Here is a 20014-nt window from a genome sequence, read left to right as displayed (position 1 = left end):
TTACTTAGTAAACATTATAAAATTTGGTCTGTTTCTGAGTATGGCTGAGCGGGAAGCCCAAGTAGTTTCCAGTATATAACTGAAAAACTGTGGTGGTAAGAGCCATATAAAAAAACCACTTTATATTGGTGTGCTTTCTGTGGATGTGTGAAAATTTGTGTTAATAAGCTGTCAATTTTGTAGAAGGTAGAAAATTTCTATTTTTAAGGGGCGATATACTTTGCCCGATCTTATTTATAATATTCAAATTTTTATATTATAAATTTATATTATAAATTTTTATATTTATAATATAAAAATTAAACTCAATGTAGGATTGGTTTCAATTTATGGAGAGGGTGGAGAGATTTAAAGGCCATCTACTGTGACTCCAAAGTGTTCTTGTTATGGGGTATTCAATGAAAAGGTGAAAGATGGTCTCTTCTTTTTCATCACAAAGTGGATAGTTTATGGAAGGAATGGTTGGAATAAATCTTTTAAGGTGCTCTCTTGTTGGTAGAATATCTCAAAGTATTTTCCTTAGAAGGAGCTTATGGTGATCATGGATCTTTAGATTCCAAATTTTCCTCCATGGAAAATCCGGGATTGCTTCTCTGGTAGAGTTTGCAATATTTGATGCAAGGTGGTGGGCACTTTTAACTGAGAATTTTTCATTTTGGGTTTTGGTCCAAATGGGGCAATCCAGGATTTGTGAGGAGTTTGGCAATGAAATTTTTAGAATCTCATTTATGCCTTCTTGTTGAAAGAGAGAAGTTAACATTGAGAGATTCCAAAATCTATCATTCTGGATAATTAGGTCGGAGACCTTAAGGGTAGTCGAGAGATCAGCTGTATGGGTTAGAGGGAATGGCTTGAAATTTTTCAGTGTTGGAATCCATGGGTCAAGCCAAGCTCTTACATAAACCATTTGCAATTTTGAAACATGTACCTTTTTCCAACAATGGTCTGGTCTGTAGGATGCCTTTTTAGAGACTCGAGTCAATCACCTTTTTGGTTGCCAGTTCAAAGATGCTAGATTTCAGATATTTCTTGGATAATTGCTTGTGCCAAATACTATTATTTGGTTGGCTCATTTCCCATCCTGTCTTTGATAGCAAGGCTACATTCATGTTTCCCATCAGTCGCAATCCTAGCCCTCCATCTTTTTTTGCTTGGCAAATAGTTTTCCATGATTTTAGACAAAGCTTGTGCTTTTGATCTTTTGATTTTCCCCACCAAAAAGTTTTGAAACTAGCATCCAGTTATGTACAGATTGATTTTGGAAGCATGTGCATTACCATTTGATAGGTGGGGATGACGCTTGCTATGGTTCTGATGAGCATAGTTCTACCGGCTTGAGAGAGCATTTTTTATTTCCAACCATCTAGCCTTTTATTTATCTTCCCTAGCATTTCTTTGTAGTCATCTTTTCTAGATAGATCAAAAGTTGTCAGTATTCCTAAGTATTTTATTTTTGAGGTTGACTCTTTGTATGGCAGATTCTGAGATTATTCTTCTTGTTGCTTGACTGGTATTTTGGGTAATGAAGATAGATGATTTGCTTTGATTTACTCGCTAGCCTGACCATGCTTGGTATTTCTCTAAAGAATGATTGATCGTTTGAATTGATTTTTCCTTTGATTTCGCAAAGATAATTAAAACATCTGCAAAAAGAAGGTGAGAAATTGGGGGCTATCTCTACTGATTTTGATACCTTCCGGTTTTTGCAAAGCTTCTGATCTAGCCAATAGTCTTGAGAGTACCTCCATACACAGAGTAAACAGGAATGGTGAGATAGGGTCACCTTGCTGAAGTCCCCTTTGTGCTTTGAAGAAGCCTTTTGGGGAGCCATTGATGAGAATAGAGAAGGAGGCCATCAAAATGCATTCCTTTATGAGATTTATCTAGGTGGAGTTGAAACCCAAAACTCTCATGATAGCAAAAAGGAAATTCCATTCGATGAAATCAAAAGCTTTTTTCATGTCTAGCTTTAAAGGCATTTGACCTTTTTTCACTTTTGTGGTGCTTTAGGTGATGAAACATCTCATGAGCAATTATGGAGTTTTCCTTGATGTTACGACCAGGAACAAGGCTGTTTGGAAGTGGGAGATTATAGTTGGAAGGGTTTTTCTCAGCCTGTTTGCGAGGATTTTTGTGATGACTTTATAAATGACATTGGTCAGGCTTATGTTGTCGGAAGTGTTGAGGGCCAACTAGGCTTACTATTTTTGGAATGAGAGCTATGTGAGTGTGGTTTATTTGTTTCAGAAGTTTCCCACTTCTAAAAAAACTTTGAACAGCTGCAACTACATCCCTTTTGATAATATGCCAGTAATGTTTGTAAAAGAGAGCTGTCATCCCATCTGGACCTGGAGGTTTATGGTTTTGGATTTGTTTGAGTGCTCCATAAATCTCGATTTCTGAAGGCATAGCTATTAGGAATTGATTTTCATCCTCTGAGATCTGTCTTTTAAATAGGTTATTGAGGTGCTCCGGGAAAGTAGGATTTGTGGAGGTATAAATGGATTTGAAATAATCTATGGAAGTAGATTCAATAACATCCTGATCCATTGTCCAGTTACCTGGGCTCAGTTTGATTGAGTCGATTCCATTTCTTCTTCGACAGATTGTCGTTGACAAATGGTAAAACTTTGTGTTCAGGTCAATTGTGGTAAGCCAGTTGATTCTTGACTTTTGTCTCCAGAGAGTTTCCTCATTTTTGAGTTGTTCTTGAAGCTTGAAATAAAGAAATTTCTCTCTCTGTATGTTCCATGGGTTTGGAGGGTTGCTCTGCAAACTACTGAGCTCCGCCTCGAGGTGCTGGATATTGGTCTGGATCTTCCCGAAGTGGGTTTTATTCCAGTGTTTGGGAGCTTTTTTTGTTTCCTTGATTTTACCGCGTATAATAAAGGCTGGATTCCCATGGACTTGATGGTGCCATACTTCTTGAATTATAACATTGTTGAGTGGTTCTCGAGTCCAGAATTCCTCGAATTTAAAAGGAGAGAGATTCTTCTTTATCTTCATATTGTTGAGCATGAGAGGATTGTGGTCCGAAGTTGAGGAAACTATGTGTTGGATAGTGGCATTTGGGAAGAGTAGACGCCATTTTGCATTTGCTATACCACGATCCAGCCGTTCTCTTATCATCACTCTTCCAATCCGATTACTGAGAAACCAATGTCGATAAGACCATGAGAGTCCATTAAGCATTTTAAGCCGCCTATGGATGATGAGGATATTGGTCTACCACCATGCTTGTCTTGTTGGCCTAATAAGTCATTGAAATTGCCTATACAGAGCCAAGGACCAGTAAAGGAGCTGTGAGTTGAGTCCAAATGAGTCCAAAAATTTGCTTTTTGTTGGCATTGTGCTGGGGCATAGACAAAAGTTACTAGCCAAGGATTATTATGAGGATCAGAATAAACCAAAATAGAAATAGCATTAGCATTAGTATGAACCGGTTCAATATCAACACCTGGCCGCCATAATAACAGAAGACCTTGATTTCTTTCCCGAGGCGGGGACATGTACAAAATGGTGGAAACCTAGTCTATTTACAATAATAGGGGTGTTATCATTAGACACTATGGTTTCCGACAAAAAGATAATATCTGGGTTAAATTTATTTATAAAAGCCCTTATACTCCTGATTGCTTTGGGGCGGGCTAGTCCCCTGCAATTCCATACCAAAGACTTCATGGAATGCCTGGAGGCATGGTAGAGCCCGCCTCATCAACTTTCTTGGCTTTTCCGAACAAAGATGCCTTTGGTGTAGTTCTACTATATGGTTTGGATCTTGCAACTTCCTTTGTTTTTTTTTTTAACTTTCCCTGAAGACTTTGATTTAATAGATAGTAACATAATTACCGCTTCTTTCAACTCATCTCTAGCCACTTTCAAAAATTTCCCTGACTATGAATTTTCTACCTCAGAAATTTTCTACACTTTTGATCTTGATGAGTTAGCTTCCTAGACACAAAGAGAAGCTAATCTTTTCAGTGGAGTTTCCAACTCAGAAGATTGAATTGGTGTGATGGAGCTTTTTGAAGAGTAGTAAGAAAGGTCGTGGGCAAGGGGACCATCCTGACCATCCTGAGTAGATGTATTATTTTTTGCCACAAAACGTATGGTAGGCCCTAGCATCTTTGGAGCAGGCTGTTCGTATGGGACAACTTGTGATGCACTTAGCTTTACTGGGTGATAAATTATTGAAGGCACAAATTTTAGATCCTTTGGTTTAGTACCCAGCGGGCGTAGAGCATTGAAAGGTGGGCCGAATTTCCAAATGTCGCTTCTGGTCATACCTTCCGAGTGAGTGCCTGGCTGAAGTTCACTTGGGCTTTGAGTGCTTTTGATTTTACATGGGCTTCAGGCCCAATTGTGACAAAAAGTTCCTGTTGTGCCTGCTGTGAGTCAAATTCATCAGCTAATGAAAAACTCGAACGATTAGTTTGCACAAATAGTTCGACACTTGTCTTAAGCCAACGAGAAACCCATTCTTTGGTTACAGGGAGAGTGAAGCTCTTTGATTCCAGTCTATCCATGTGAAGTTATTGTGGATCGATTGATTGAGGGACTTGTGAATCCTAAGTGATTGATGGGGAGATATTTAGTGGAGGGGGGAATTAACTCTCGGATTGAATGTGGGTTTTCCGGTTGGTGGAGGACCATTAATTTCTATGAAGGAGTTATTGTATTCTACAGTAGGAGAGTTCATCCCCACCATCCAAACCGAGGGTTTTGTGCTCCCTGGGTCGCCGCTGCCATGGGCTAAAGGGATCAGTGGAGACGTCGATAATGGGTTAGCTTTCCTCTGCCTGTCCGAATCTCTGAAGGTGAGGATTTCATTTCTTGAATTTCTTGAACCGCCACTTGCATTTGCTTGGATTTTGAGTTTGTAATTTTCTGGAATTGGGCTTAAAATTAGCTCATATGGCGAGTTTATCTTAATTGGTTGTTTCTGGAAATTGAAAACTTTTCAATTTTCTTGATGAAAAAACCAATTATTTTCCAAACCTACTCTAACGTAAGAGTTTCCCCTTACGGAGAGACTTTCCTCTTCTATGGCGGCTTTTCCTTTCCCATATAAGTCTACCGTTTGAGGTTCTATTCTTTTTTCATTCGGAGGGGACATCGGTAGAATGAGTGCAGACGAACCAAAACCCCTGCTTTCCAACATTTCAGTGTCTGAATGAGTGGTTTCTTGGCTCCTCCCTTCTTCTGGAAAGTGATCCATAGAGAGTCTAGGAACCCGTGCTTGAACACGGTGAATAAGATTAACCGTCATGAAAATAGGAGTTTCCACACGTAGCCAAGGCCCAAATGGCATTTGTTCTGGGGTGGAATTTAGAGAGTTATAGAATGTTTGGGAATGCCCGATCCTACCACAAGCATAGCAGAAATCAGATAGGCGTTCATATTTAAACAAGACCCAAGTGTAGAAATTGTAGTCCCTTAGTTCCCAGAGTCCTTGTTTCAGAGGCTTAGTAATGTCAATGTCTACCTTAATTCTGACAAATTTCTTACAAGCTAAACCAAACAGGGGATCCACATCCACTCCCTATTTTAGAAGCATTTTCCTCCGTCATATGATTTCTGGTGAGTCCATGGATTTGAATATGGAAAGGTGATATATTGAGACGAATTTATTTCCATGTGAATTCTACAGGACAATTTTTTAGAATGAGGAGATACCCTTTGAAGTTCCAAGGAATTTGATCCAGAATTATCTTTTTGTCCCCAACATTTTGGACTGTAAAGAGAAAAATATTAGTATCAAGATCTTCAATGTAGAACTTACTGAGGAAGCTCCAAGCAGCTTTGAAAGAGGCATGTAGGGAAATTCTGTTTAGAGGACGTGTAACAACTATTCTTCCTATGAGTGCTAACTCAGGATCACCATTAGATAGTTCTGGAGTGAGGTTTAAACCTTCCGATGAGAGGGCCTTAGTTTGGTGTATCAGCTGCTCCATATCTATGGTGGGGATTTGTGAGAAATTTGTGAGGAAGAAGTTTGAGATTTGTGGAAAGTTTTAGCACCTAACAAGAGATGCGGTATGTTTTAGCACTTAAATGTTGCTCACCAGCTATCAGATATAACTCATACTCACCTGTTTTAACTGTTGAATGGTAGATTAAAGTCTTGATGTGCCCCATGCCTTTTTTTTGGGCATATTGTCGGTTCAAGGATTTTTTTTTTTTATTTTTTTAGAAAAAAATAAAACGGTACCCAAAGTTTATTGAGGAAGAATACCATGGTTACATACATACACTTGGGGGTTACGAAAATCATAAAAGACCAAAACTCAGACATCAAAACACCAAAAATATCGCAACAGACTCAATATATTCCTTGATTTGCAATATAGCACAAACACATCAGAAGAATTATCACCGGATGTCTCTTTGATTTGAATAAGGTTCAACCTGTTTACAAAAAGGCTAGCAGGTATCCCTCCTCGCTGGTGTTCTACAGCGAATTGTAAGAAAATAATACGTAAATAAATCTGCTTGAAGCATGTCGTATTCTTTCACCATCGCTTCATCTTTAATGCATGGCTCCAATACCCGTCGTACATACACAGTAGAGTGAAATCACAGAACAAACCTTTCTGAACTTGCAATACTAGAGCTGCTTGTTTAACATAGCCTAGTACAGAACCCGGTGCTCCAAAAGCTCTGCTAAAATGCTCCTCATTTTATCAACTGAAACAGGTTTCATTATGACTCCATTTATACCAACCCTCGCACAGTTCTCCTTCGTAACCTCATCTGTATCTCCGGTAAGTGCTACAATAAGTGGCTTTTCATGACGTACTGTGAATTTTTCATGTATAGCAACAGCAAGCTCATAACCATCAACACCCGGCGCACAAACATCCAAGAAGACCACTTGGTGTTCATGAGAAACAACACGCAAGCACTCCTCACTTAAGCCTACAGTTGTCACCTCACATCCCAAGTGCACGAGTAGTCCCCTTGTCACCGTCCTGCTAACCCTGTACATTACAAGCAAGTCCAACATTCAATCACTTTTTGTATGACTAAAAATCATGCAGACTTGCAAATACATGTCTTTTTACCCGGTTAAACCCAGGACCCATGAAACATCTACCGGATCATGCATTGGCTTTTCACCAATGGGATGTATCCCCTAGAATTGTTTGCATTCAAGGGTTCGAACCTTGGACCTGGAGAGAGTATATCATCAAGACCAAGGCCGTTGCCACTTGAGCCAACTCCAAGGGGTTCCAACATTCAATTTTTTTGACAGGCAACAAAACTGTAATTGCTAACGCTGGTTCCTTTGAACTCAAAATGCAATATTCAAATTAGAGGAATAAGCAATAAACATAAACACATTACAAAATAGAAGTGCACGCTTTATTATTTGTAATTTGAAATATATTATTGAGACTCTCATTAATGACTGGCAGAGAAGTCTAACTTAACTTATGCATCACAAGTAGACCAATTTCTAGACTTTTGTATAATTGGTTAAATTAACAGCCACATTCTCAACCAAGCTAATCAATCACATAAATTAGTCTGTTAACAAAGCAAGTTGTAGCTACTTTTAAGGAGTTTAAATCAACCAGGTTTTTCTTTTTGGCAGTAGTGTAAATAAGTTGATAGATACACGCTGATATTGATTGAGATTTAGAAACTAGCCATAAAGTTTCTTTAAAACCAATACCAGATTCAGATTATAAGTCTAATGCAACTTTGGCCATAAGAATCGATATACCATTTACAGGGTCTATGCTTCTCGACTGTAAGCTAGAACAAAAAAGGTTTCAATCCCCCATTCAACACCACTAACTAAATATAAAATATTTGTGACCCAGTTGATGGCGAGAGATGAGACCACAATTATGAAGCCATCTATGGTACTAATGACTATCGAAATGTTTATGCACAAATACAGTAAAATCTAACAAACACTGATAATGGATTGATCACTTTATGCAATTCACTACAGCCGCTAAAAGAAACGAAAATAATAATAAGAATAGTCCAGGCTTAAACTTTTATTCTAGGCCTACTCAAGTTTTTGGGCCATGCCAACATTATGTGAACTTGATGTCATTAAGCTAGATCCTCTAAACGGACAACAATTGGAAAAGCACATACTATTAGCCGTCACCACATGAATACCTCCCTATTTTTCCAGCCTGCCATCATCATCTAGCGCAAACGTTGTGTGTTTCAAAGATGGAAGCCCCATCATTAGCTATAGATTTACCATTAGTAATTACTAGAGTATCCTCCCAGAAACTTAAGCTAGGAACAAATAAAGTTAGGGATCCAGTCCAGTCCTTTCCCTAGAGCAAAGGCTTCCCTCGCATATTGCTACAACAACTTACTAAATGGTGCTCGAACAAACTAATCTGATTTACAACGCCCAAACTACTTGATTTCATCACTAAAATCCCCCTAAAAACAGTTCTTCTGAAGTTTTTCAAGCCAGTTAGTCACTTCGATAAATAAAGCCTTTTCAAACCAACCAATATATGGTCCATCTTGTGTACCTAGGTAGTGCCTTTTGCACCTTTTAATGAAGTTATATGAGTGATAAAAAATGAAAAAATAAAATTAGCCTTAAAGAAGCACCCAAAGGCACTTATCAAAAAAAAAAAAAAGAAGCACCCAAAGGCAGACCAAAATACATCATCGGTAGTGAAGGAACTCTACAACCAAGGATATGGCCAAACTATCAACAGCACCCACATCAACAATAGGAACTATCTCAAACCATAAGAAAATACATCACAAATGTCGGAGTAGTTCAACATATGGATTACAGAAAATCAGAGTATCATCGGAAATAACAGACACGACACTAACAACCTCACAGTTCCTCAATCCCACTGAAAATCCAAACATAAGTCCCCGATTGACTGTAGCAATCATCCCACTTAAAGCTTCCATGACAACCACAAACAACAAAGGCGAAAACAACCCTCATTGACTCAATCCCCGAGAGCTACTAAAGAATCCAGATGGTGAACAAATGATAAAGACAAAAAAACTTATCGTAAAATACAAAGAGAGATCCAGAACTCTCCCCAAATCACTTATTTTCAACAAATATATCAAGAGCTCCCAATTTACATAATCATAAGCTTTCCCCAAGTCCAACTTGCACAACCCTCTAGGTACCCCCCCCATTTCTAATCTCTGACTGTCTAAATATTCATTAGCAATCAAAACTGAGTTCAAGATTTGTCAACCCTGAATAAATGCATTTTGGGAACTGGAAATAACCTTCCCCAAAACCAACTTTAACCTTTAGCTAAGAGATGATATTCCACCCACTAAGCTAATAGGACAAAAGTCCATAGAGCCATCTTTTTTTTGGAATAAAAGATACAAAGTTTCATCAAGGCTCTTCTCAAACTTTGATCTACCATAAAACTCCTTGAAAAAATGCCCTTAAACCTCTTCCATTCCCATGGAAGAGTATTTGGAAGACAAAGGCACCCTTAAAGGCAACAGTTTTTGTATGGACAATGTCCTTGGGGAAGATCCTCACTCCAGACAACTTAGGCGTCGTTTGGATTCATCTCATCTCTCTTCGTACGAAGAACTCGTTTCTTATCCAAACGCACATTCAAAGTGAGTTTCTGTTGTTTCACATGCTTTCCATTAAAGACAAAATAACAGTAACATTGGGCTGTAATATTTGCATTTTAGAGAAATGAAGCCAGCTTTTCAGAAAGCATGTGGTCGAGTGAAACCCATTTGCCCCAGTCTACACAGTGTCGTTCCCAAACGACCAAACCAGACTCCCCACCCCCCGTGCCTCATAGTGCTCTGTGTATACATTTTCAAGCCTTCAACGGAGATTGAGTTGCGAGATCCGGAGTCTGCTGCTGTGTGACTGGTGGGAAAGGTCCCATTGGCACTTTCTGCTGCCAGGGACCATCATGTTGGTGATAGAAAACGTCGACTTGTCTAGTTGTGGCCACTGGTAGCCTTAGCAGGCCGTGGGAAGCTGGCGGTGACTGCGTGGCCTGGGCGGTTGATGGACACCTTGCCGATGATAGAAAACGCTGGTCATCCTGGTGTCGGCTGGTGGTGGCCCTACCTGCCCACGGACGCCACGAGGAGGGCCCCTTTGGATGCATGACATTGTGCACCCACTGCTCGCCCTTCCCCTCATGGATGCACACTCTATTCATGGCCACCATGGCTCAGGTCATCTACTTGCACAATCTTGCTGTCTAGGGAAATGTTTTTCTCCTTTCTTGTCACCAATTCCCACTCCCTAGAATTGGGCCTATCTGTGGCAAATTGTCTTTGATTGCCCATCCCTCTCAGAGCATCGAAAGCTCCCTCCAACTCCCCTCAAGTTGAATTGGACATAGACAACTATTGTTCCCTCACATTTTCCCTGTCTGAGTAAAGAATGAGTGGTAAGAGTGTGGTTTATCAGTCTGGCATCAAAGTCATTGATTCATGTACCGTCAACATCTCCATTTTTAAATGTTTCTATAATTGTTGTCATCTCCAACGTGTAATTAGAGAGTTTTCAAACAGGACTCTAATCGAGGGTGCATTTGCATTGGCACGTAGATTTGAGACACCCTTGCCGAGTAAGAGTGGCCTCCAAGGTTTGGCACTTCAACAACTCTTGTTGTTTTCGACAACAATACTGGCATAACATCCACCAAAGCTATGGACAGAGGCATGCCTCCCACAAGCGACCCATATTGTGAGCCCCAAAGTTGAGGAAATTGGGTTGCAAGTGGCATTACATGGAGACTCGGCAAGGAGCTCATTTTGTAAGACGAAGACCCAAAGTTGGTTTTGACCCACCACACGGTCTTGTGCCAAGTTGGATGTGTGATTGGGACTAATCTAGCCTACTTCTTCCCCTTATTGAGCTGAGTTCCTTTTGGCCCACATCCTGTGCTCAGGCCTCCCCCCCTGTGTTTTCTCATTAATTTCAATTGGGCCAAGCTTGAGAGACAAGCATTTGTGATTGGGCTGTTCAAAAGCTTGAATGGGCCACTTGTCAACTTTAGCTCAACTTGGTCCAATCATATCCAAGTCCAATTCGACCTTTTTTTTTTATAAGTAAAAATATTGTATATATCAAAAGGAGAAACCAGGTACAATGAATGTATACAAGAAAACACCTTGCCCAAAATGACCCAACAAGCCCCTAATGACCCAAAAAGCCCATAAAAAAACCAACCCAAAGTACATCAGACCTGACCTCAATCCTTGTTTCCCGTAGAACTAAAACTCTACCCGAACACCAACCCCAACACCTTGATACCTGTCTTCACAATACCCTCCCTTTAAACTTCCCTCTAGTTGAACTACCACCCTTAGCATCGTAGTTGATTATCGAAAAGAGACGCTGTAACTCCCTGCTTTTCTTGAAGCTTGATTTGGTTTCAAGTGTGCGGCTTGCCTCGATCGTAGTAATTAGTTCGTTAAATTTGTCTTCACATCCTCCTTGTGAAATTCCCACGAACTGCTGAATCTCGTTAACTTTAGGCAGAATCCAATCCGCTATTGGAGGAAGAGAGACCTGGGGAGCCACAATGTCCCCATCAACCTGCACTCCCGACTTTAGACAATCCTCTACACAAGGCACCAATTCCAAGCCCATTGGTTCTCTAGTAACTCCATTGGTTCTCTCCAATGGTATCGGGGTCCCCATTGGAGATTCTGGGGTGACAATAAGTCCCTTCACCTCTGGGATGATAGCGGATCCTACATCTCCTTCAGACCTCGGCAGTACACCTTTTTCCTTCAACTCTAACGAAGGAGTCATAGTTTCTTCCGGGACCAAGGGTGTAATACCGACTATCGATCTATCCTGTGTAACACGAGGCGAATGACATTCCATTATTGATGTCTCTACGCCAATACCCGATGTAGACCCCACTTCAAATAACCCAGATTTCCTTTTGACCCTCCATACTCTCCTGGATCTGGTTATAGGGACAGGGCCGAATCCGATCTTCCGTTTTCCTTTTTCTAAGCTTAAAGGATTCGGGCCTATCATGTTTCTTACCACCCTGTTGCCTCCAGCTGAAAGCCGATCTATTTTCGTAGACATGAAAGTTATCGCTGTCTTCAACTCGACAAGTTGGGTTTCCATCTCCTTTAGAGACTTGTGCATTTCGAGAAGCTGGTCTTGAGGTGTGATTGGCAGACCCTCCACTCTCTGATCCCCCGAAGCATGTCCCGTCTTTAGAGCTGCCGCATAGGATTGCCTCGCCACCGAGGATGTACTTGGGTCTTTCTCCAAGTTCTCCCTCCCTACCACACCACCTTGTCCTTCCAAGCCGTCACTCCCTCTCTTACCGAAGGAAAAATGACGCAGCACCTCCCCCATCCTTCTCCAACCACTGCCCCCCTCTTCAGGAATGAAAATAAAATTCCTCCTCCCCCCACCACCATACTCCTCCGCCGCCATATAACATCCGCGAGCATTCGTGCAACGATGCGCTGTGAAACTACGTCGACCTTCCCGGAAAGTGGAGAAAAAATCTTGTTTCTTATCCTTAGTACACGCTTCTATGGCCTTGGTCAGCCACTGCACTATTGTCGAACCCAGAACCAACTTAGATATCACCCTTTGACTCCTTTCAGTAATGGCCAACATGCTCCCCTCCTTTACCAGTGTAAATGATTTAGATTCTATGACCAACTCCATAGAAGAACCCATACTGACCCACTCCCCAATTCGACCTTCTTCAATAGAACAATCACCTCATCCCTTGTGTCTAGTCTAGTAGCAAGTTTCTCCACCTGTTAAAGAAACTGCACATCTCCCTTTCCAGACCACCTCCCTTGGTATCCCACTGAAATCCCTAATTTCATAATATTCTTGAGCATGTGAGTTGCAAAGAGCATAGGCTTCTAGCTTCTCAATTTCGTCCTGCGCCAATCTTTGAAGGCTCTTTGATTCTCTTTTGTACTACTAAATCTGCCTGTCTCCTTCCAGAGCTGCCACATATATTCTCTAGTTGACTTTCACTACCATAAATGTTTATTTCACTTGGCCCTGCAGCAAGGATGCTGGAATTTAGCCTTCCACACCCCTTCTCCATGGAACAAATGGATATACCTTAGAGCCCGCCCGAGTTGTTCACGAGAACTGTACCACCCACTACCTCCTCCCCCTTTCAGGATCAATAGAGGACCTCGGTTCTCGCTGCCCACAACCTCCAAGATCCCTCACCTACAGAAATTGACCATGCAGGTTAGAACGTCTTTGCACAACAAGTGTTGTTTCCAGCTTTGAGAGACTTCGCAGACTGGTTGCGCTCCTCCACATTCGTCAAGCTTTCTAACACTTAATTCAGCCATAAAGCACTACTGCAACCCAATGATATCAGCTGCCTAAAACCTAAATTCAGAGTCAAGACTATTGTGGCAAAGGATTCTACCCCCAATTCATAGAATTTAGCCTCAATAGAAAACCAACTTAGGAAGCTCTTAAAAATGCTGATTCTAGAAAGCTGATAAGAACTGAACGGAGAAGAACAAAAAGAGGAACTATTTTTGCTGTGAAACACTGAAAATAACCATCATGGGGAGAGAGAGAGAGAGAGAGAGAGAGAACTGACCCATTATTGTCCATAAGAAGAACCTTGAGCCCTGGAAAGTTTGTCAGACCATGATTTGCTGACACTTTAGGGGCAAAAGGAAACTTAGATTCATTTGATAGCCGTCGAATCCCAAGTTTCACAATGAAAATGGCAGTACATCCCTTGCCAGGACCTTCACTATCCAGCCAAATATGTCCTTCCATAAGGTTTACAAACCTGATCACGCCATTGAAAAGGAAAAAGCATTACAGCTGCATCTATAAAAGAAAATAATCTTTTTTTGAAGAACTTAGCTACTACTCGGCAAAACTTGGAATGCCAAAAACATGCAAAAACACCTAGTCAAGCTGATGGTATAGGCAAACAAATCTTAAAATGAAGTTATATATGAAAGAACAAAAGAATAAAGTACCTCTTACAAATTGCAAGGCCAAGTCCACTGCCACCAGAATTTCTTGTCGCCAATGATTGAGTTTGTGAGAATTTGGTAAATAGCTTCGGAATATCCTGAGGGCTAATTCCTGATCCTGAATCTTTCACCTACAATCAAAGTGAAAACATGAATATGCAAAGCCAACTTTTAAAACGAATTATACGGGAGGATTTTAATTGAGTTTTGCAGACCCAAACCTGTACACGCAAATAAAAGTGATCATCACTTGGCACTGGAAAAAAGTCTGGTGCACGAGAATCTCTTAAACAATCTGGTTTTGCAACAAATGCGGTGATTGAGATGCTGCCCTCTTTGGAGAACTTCACAGCATTACCAACAACATTCAGCACGGTTTGCATAAGGCGTTTTTCATCACCTACAGCATACACTGGCAAATCTTGCACTAAATTTAATGTAACCGACAACTTCTTGACAGATGCAACAGGCTTTATCAAGTTAAGGACCTGAGATGAGACATCGGATCTTACCACAAGCACCGGAAGAAATCCATGTACCCCTTAATGGCACAAGGCAATCTAAAAGGACTAATATTCTGCAGAAACGAATAGCCTTACCTCCTTAAATATAGAATGAAGGTTAAAAGTTCCAATGTCAAGTTGAAGGCTGCCATCTTCAAGCTTTGAAAGGTCTAATACATCATTTATGAGGGTATCCAAAAGATAGCTACTCTTTAGTATTGTTTCGACCATCAGCCGCTGCTCAGGTGTCAGCTCAGTCTCCTGCAGCAAAGAAGAAAGTGCAATAATTGCATGCATGGGAGTTCTCATCTCATGGTTCATAACTGCCAAGAAATCATTGCGAGCACGAACAGCTGTTTCTGCTTCTCTCCTGGCCAGGTCTAGTGCAACATTCTGCTCCATGAGAAGATCCCTTGCCCTCATTGACTCTTCTAGGATTGCAGCATGTGAGAGAGCAACTGCCACCTGGGCCGACGGTAAGATACATTAAATGAGCATTTTCTAACAGTATTCCGTGAGCCTCACCATATTATACATATATGAACAAGTTATAGCCAGTCAGTAATGGCTGGGAATTGAACACTCTCCATTTCAGTTGAAATGGAGAATGTCCATTTAATGGAAAAAAATGAGTTATTTTGTCATTGTTTCTAAAAGGATTAAGTGTATAAAGTGAAATGACCAAAACACTCCATAGTTTGCACTAAATGAAATGGAGAGTACTTTTATCCAATAACTAAAAGCTACCAAATTCACGTAGGAATATTACATTACATTTCAATGGCACACTCTCACCTGCTTTACTGCATTTCTATTTTTGGTTTGCAAAACACTAGGTATATAGTCCAAGTATACAGGTCGTATATAAGAGAAACACCTAGTTAGAAATCCACAGATGATTTTATAATATGATTATATTTCAGCAAAACCAATGTTTTTGCTAAAAGCGCTAGGGGCACTTAGGTGCAAACACTATCTGGAGCCTAGATGCATGCTTGGCACGAAGCCCAAGCACATGCCCCATTAAGGTAATGCGCACATTTTTAAAAATGACTATACTAACAAAAAACTCATGAGAGAGGGAGAGAGGGAGAGGGCGAGATAGTAATATTTTTAATCTCTTAACTCAATTTATTAGAGTAATATGTGACATGAACATCAACTAATCAACTACATAAAAATTAAACAAAACATTTTATACAATTCTCTTGTGCTTTACTCCAATCCAAATATCTTTCAATCTCAAACAAAAAAATATTAGATTTCGATTTTTCATCCAATCATTTGACTATATTTCAGCAAATAGTAAAATATACAAAACCAAAACTTTTACAAAATCCAAAACAAAACGTATCTTTAAAAAATTATATTTAAACAACTTTTCAACTCTACCTATCTACTTTAACAAACCTTAATACAAAACATATTTCGGAAAAAAACTATTGAAATTTTTTTTTTTGACTAAAAACAACAAAATTTTTCTTAACGAAACATTTTGATAACTAAAAATTTTCTTAATCAAACTTACCCAATATCTTCCATAGTTAATGAATTCTTCAAAAAAAAACAAATGTAACTATTAGGAAATACACACGACAAAAAGTGGAAATAGATGCTAATTGAATAGGGGATAATTTAGCAATTTCTTTTTCTTTCATTCAATTAGAACCAAAGTGAAATACGAGTAATGTCAAGAAGATACGTAAGCGTAACTTCAGACCTGATCAGCAACCACTTCAACCAGATCTAACTCATGGTCATGCCATTGCCTTGCACTATCTGAGGGCAGCATCAAGATCATCAAAGCATAACGTTTTGTTGAGAGCTCGGGCCAGTCATCAATTTGGAAGTTAGAGAGATGTAAAAGCGGGACACGGACTGCAACAACCTCCCCAGGCATGTATTTTCCCGGAAGAGGTCGGAGTCTTGCCACTGGAGAATTGGGTGATATTTTTACTGCATGGTTACTACTGAAAACTTGATTGATCACAGGAAGATGAATGGGCACAGTATATCCAACTGGGTTCTGCTGACGGAGAGTGTAGGAGAGTTGAAGCTCCAAGCCAGTACGAGTTGGCATCCACAAGGCACACTCTTCCAATGCCAAAGTTCTACCCAGTTCGACAAGAGTGGTTTTCAGTATAGTATGTCTATCAAGAGTGCTTCTGATCTCATGAGTCAACATTCTGACATGACGACCTGTTTCTTCCTGAGTGAGAATCAAGCCCATTTCTCTATCAAGCTCTGCAGCCTTGTTTTTCAAGAACATTTCTCTGGTTTTAACACTCAATAAATCAGGAATAATGTGTACAAGCATGAGGGCAGTTGCACATGACACTGCAGCAGTTAAAACCTTGGCAGTGGTCATTACTATTGCCACAGTTTTGGAATGTGTTGTAAAAGTCCATAAGTTAATCAGGTGTGTAGCCCCGCATAGAACTATGAAAGCACCAAACTGAACGAGGACCCATCTATAAGGAAACACTGCAGATTTCTTGACGAAGTAGATCAGCTCTAGAGGGATAGAGAAATAAGCAAGTGCAATGAAGAAATCAGAAATATATTGGTACTTCATCAATAATTCATCAGCCGGCCACTGTGGATCAATGCAGTTGCAAGACTCCATAGTGAATGCCATAGTGAATGAACCACTGCAGCCGATACTTCCTCTTTCACATGCCTACAACGCTAGACAGAAACTTATAACATAAATCAGAAGATACACCATAAATAAAGACGGGCATAAAGTTTTTCCAAAATTTACGAGATGAGAGGAAAAAAAAAAGAGGAACTTTTGGCATTGAGAAAAACATTGCCGATAGCGAACTAAGGATGCAAAATGAAATTTATCCAAGTTAGAAAAACTATTGAAATATTAAGAACTGGAACTTTAGATAGATTGGAAGCGAAATTGTATCCCGGCAAATATTTCTTTTCTGCTTACAGGGTTTATGTGAATGCTATGGTATCTATAAGATCAATTTGGAAAAGTGGAGAAGACCCATTCAGATACCACGCAGAGAGGGGAAAAATGAAAACTTAAGTACGAGATATATTTAGTTCTATTCATCCTAAATATTTTCAGGGAAAAAATTTTGAGAAAGAGAGAAAGAATTTCTAGGAGAAGAAGCTAAAACCAAAAAGATTAGAAATGATCAACTTTCTCCAAGATTCACTCACCCCAAAAAATTATTTGAGCGCCACTATCTTCCATAGAATAAAATAAGTAAAAATATCTATAATTATTTCCCAAATTAGTAAGTCCGCTAGCAATAGAGCTACTTATGAAGGGACGCCGAAAAATACCCACGTACGTATATAAGACATACACAGAAGATGAATACAAAAAAATGGTAATCACAAGGGATCTGATCTCTTGAAGGCAACAAATAGAGTTTCGTCAGAATAAATTAGAGTTCCTTACCAAAGGGTCGTTCAGATGAAGAAAAACTCCAGAAATGGCGGGTCATTGGGCTTCGTACAACGGCGATGACTCGCCGGAGTCCGGGCAGGTGCTACTAAAGATAGAGAAGGCCTGTCTTTCGCCTGGCCTTGATTTCAGAATCTAAGATCCAAAGGAAAGCTTCAGTTGTAGGCTGTAGCTTTGTTTGTTTAGAGAGAAAACTGGTCAGCTCCCGCGGGAACGTTGTCTAGATTCACAGTATGGGTTGTATGTCAGGCAAAAAGTATCGATCGAGAGAGAGAGAGAGAGAGGAGGAAAAAAGTGGGTGATGAGGTTTGTCGTTTTCGTTTCATAGAAGTCATTTACTCAGCCACTGCATATAGTCGCGTAAGGACTGTTTGGTTAAACAGTGAGATAAATCTAAAAAATTAAATAAAATATTATTATGATATAAAATTTTAATATTATTTTTATTTTAAAATTTAGAAAAATTAAATTATTATTTTTTTTTTATATTTTGTATAAAAATTTAAAAAAATTATAATGATAATAAGATAGTTTAATTTTGTATGACCAGATTAACACTAAAAGTTGTGTATTTTTTAAGTAAATATATTACGAAATTTACTATGTATCAGTCACTATTCACTCTTACATCTCATATCTATAATTTTTTTATAGAGTGTGTGAAGGTATTTTTCATAGAGTATATGATGATATTTTTTATAAAATGTGAATAATGAAATGATAAATAATGATTGATAAAAAGAAATTTTTATATGTTATATATTTTTAAAAAAAAATGCGAGGACACTCAACAATCATCTAATTGGTTGTGTTTAGATTTTTGAGTTGACATGATATGGATTAAATTATTTATGAATAATAGTAAATTGAGATAGTGTAATAGTTTTTGTGAGATTAATTTAAGATGAGTTTTGTGAGACCCGTGCACTAGTTAGTTGACCAGTGCAAGAGCCCTCACCATGCATGGCGACATGCGCCCTAGCTCTAATTCATGGACTGGTGTGATAGCTGGTCCGCTAATCCTTAAATCAGTGTGAAAACCCACCCACCGAACTGGTCAGCAAAAGCATTGGTTCAACAAATAGTGTGTGCAGGCACAAGGAAAAGCTCGCTTATAACATGAATGGGAATACATTCCTACACCTCGAGTGGGCCTGAAGCTCGCCTAGTGGTTGTCACCATCGTCCCAAGGAGAAGTGATGGAAGATAAGGGCACTAATCTAATTACTAGTGCACATGATGTTGGTAGGTCTGGGGACTTCACTAAGCAATGGGTTAGCCATTGCAACTCACCCTTTCTACAGGCAACTCATGCACTGGTTGAAATTATCAATGGGGTTGAGCAAAGATTGCTTGCCTCTACAAAGAGCCCTACCTAAAGCAAGTTGGCCTTTTGGTGATGCGAGCTTGTTGTTGAACTAAGTGAGCCAACCTCAAAGAAAGCTTGTCGTTTTAGCTAATGAGCTTGCCTTAGGGCCGAGGTGAACTTGTTGCTGCACCATGACAGCTCGCCCAAAGTTGAGCTCAATGCACATAGCTGAGTGAGCTCCCCCCATAGTTGCATGAGCAAACTTGCCTCTTGGAAGCTCACCCTTGCGCACGATCGGCTTTGGTATTGTGAGAACCACACCAGCACAATGGGACAGACAACTTTCCAAGGGCAAGTGGAAAACAAAGAAGAGTCTTTTCTTAAAGATGGAAGACAAGGTAGCAGTGGCATGCATAGTATAGCTAGTCCAATAGGGAGAGCAAGCACTATGTGGAAGGCCGGACTAACATGCCTTATAATAGGATAAAACAAAGGATTTGTCATCTAGAACCGGTCAAGTGAAAAAAAGAGTCAATTGTACGAAGGCGAGATACGAGCTTAAGGCGAGCAACGATCAAGGACAAGAATCATATGAACGTAAAGGGTTTCCGAGATAATACAAAAAGGCTTAGAAGGTAGCATTGTCATACGCAGAGGCTCATATTCCACCTATAGGTCACATCTAGAGTGAGTCTAAGGAAGCAAAGTATGATTTTGCATGCCATAATATCTAAACCCAGAGGTATGGTCCAATGCCACATGGGTGACCCTTATTCAAGGAGGGATTGTGGACTGGACTAAAGA

The 20014-nt window shown here is 39.8% G+C and overlaps 1 protein-coding gene across 2 annotated transcripts; it reads right to left on the bottom strand.

The window, feature by feature from the left end:
* Positions 1–6309: 6309 nt before the first annotated feature.
* LOC108980141 (ethylene receptor) lies at positions 6310–18218 on the bottom strand. Of its 2 annotated transcripts, none has more exons than XM_018950984.2 (7): positions 17896–18218; positions 16192–17159; positions 14568–14936; positions 14190–14456; positions 13972–14099; positions 13578–13775; positions 6310–6980 (listed from the first exon to the last, which is right to left on the bottom strand). In XM_018950984.2, the coding sequence occupies exons 2-7, from the start codon at positions 17107–17109 to the stop codon at positions 6632–6634; spliced, it is 2229 nt and encodes a 742-aa protein (XP_018806529.2). In that variant the 5' UTR covers positions 17110–17159; positions 17896–18218; the 3' UTR covers positions 6310–6631. The 2 variants fall into 2 exon arrangements, with proteins under 2 accessions (XP_018806529.2, XP_035542007.1); XM_035686114.1 differs by having other exon boundaries at positions 16192–17151.
* Between the last annotated feature and the right edge of the window lie 1796 nt (positions 18219–20014).

Source organism: Juglans regia, chromosome 2, assembly GCF_001411555.2.
Source record: "Juglans regia cultivar Chandler chromosome 2, Walnut 2.0, whole genome shotgun sequence".
Taxonomy (NCBI): domain Eukaryota; kingdom Viridiplantae; phylum Streptophyta; class Magnoliopsida; order Fagales; family Juglandaceae; genus Juglans; species Juglans regia.
The sequence above is the reverse complement of the archived record's forward strand: the minus strand, read 5'-3'. Positions and strand labels throughout refer to the sequence as shown.

Coding starts and splice junctions, on each gene's coding strand:
- LOC108980141 (XM_018950984.2), bottom strand. CDS start 17,109: ATGGCATTCACTATGGAGTCTTGCAACTGCATTGATCCACAGTGGCCG. Junction 14,937..16,191: donor TTGAAGTGGTTGCTGATCAG/GTCTGAAGTTAC, acceptor CCGTCGGCCCAG/GTGGCAGTTGCTCTCTCACA. Junction 13,776..13,971: donor GGCCTTGCAATTTGTAAGAG/GTACTTTATTCT, acceptor TGGCGTGATCAG/GTTTGTAAACCTTATGGAAG.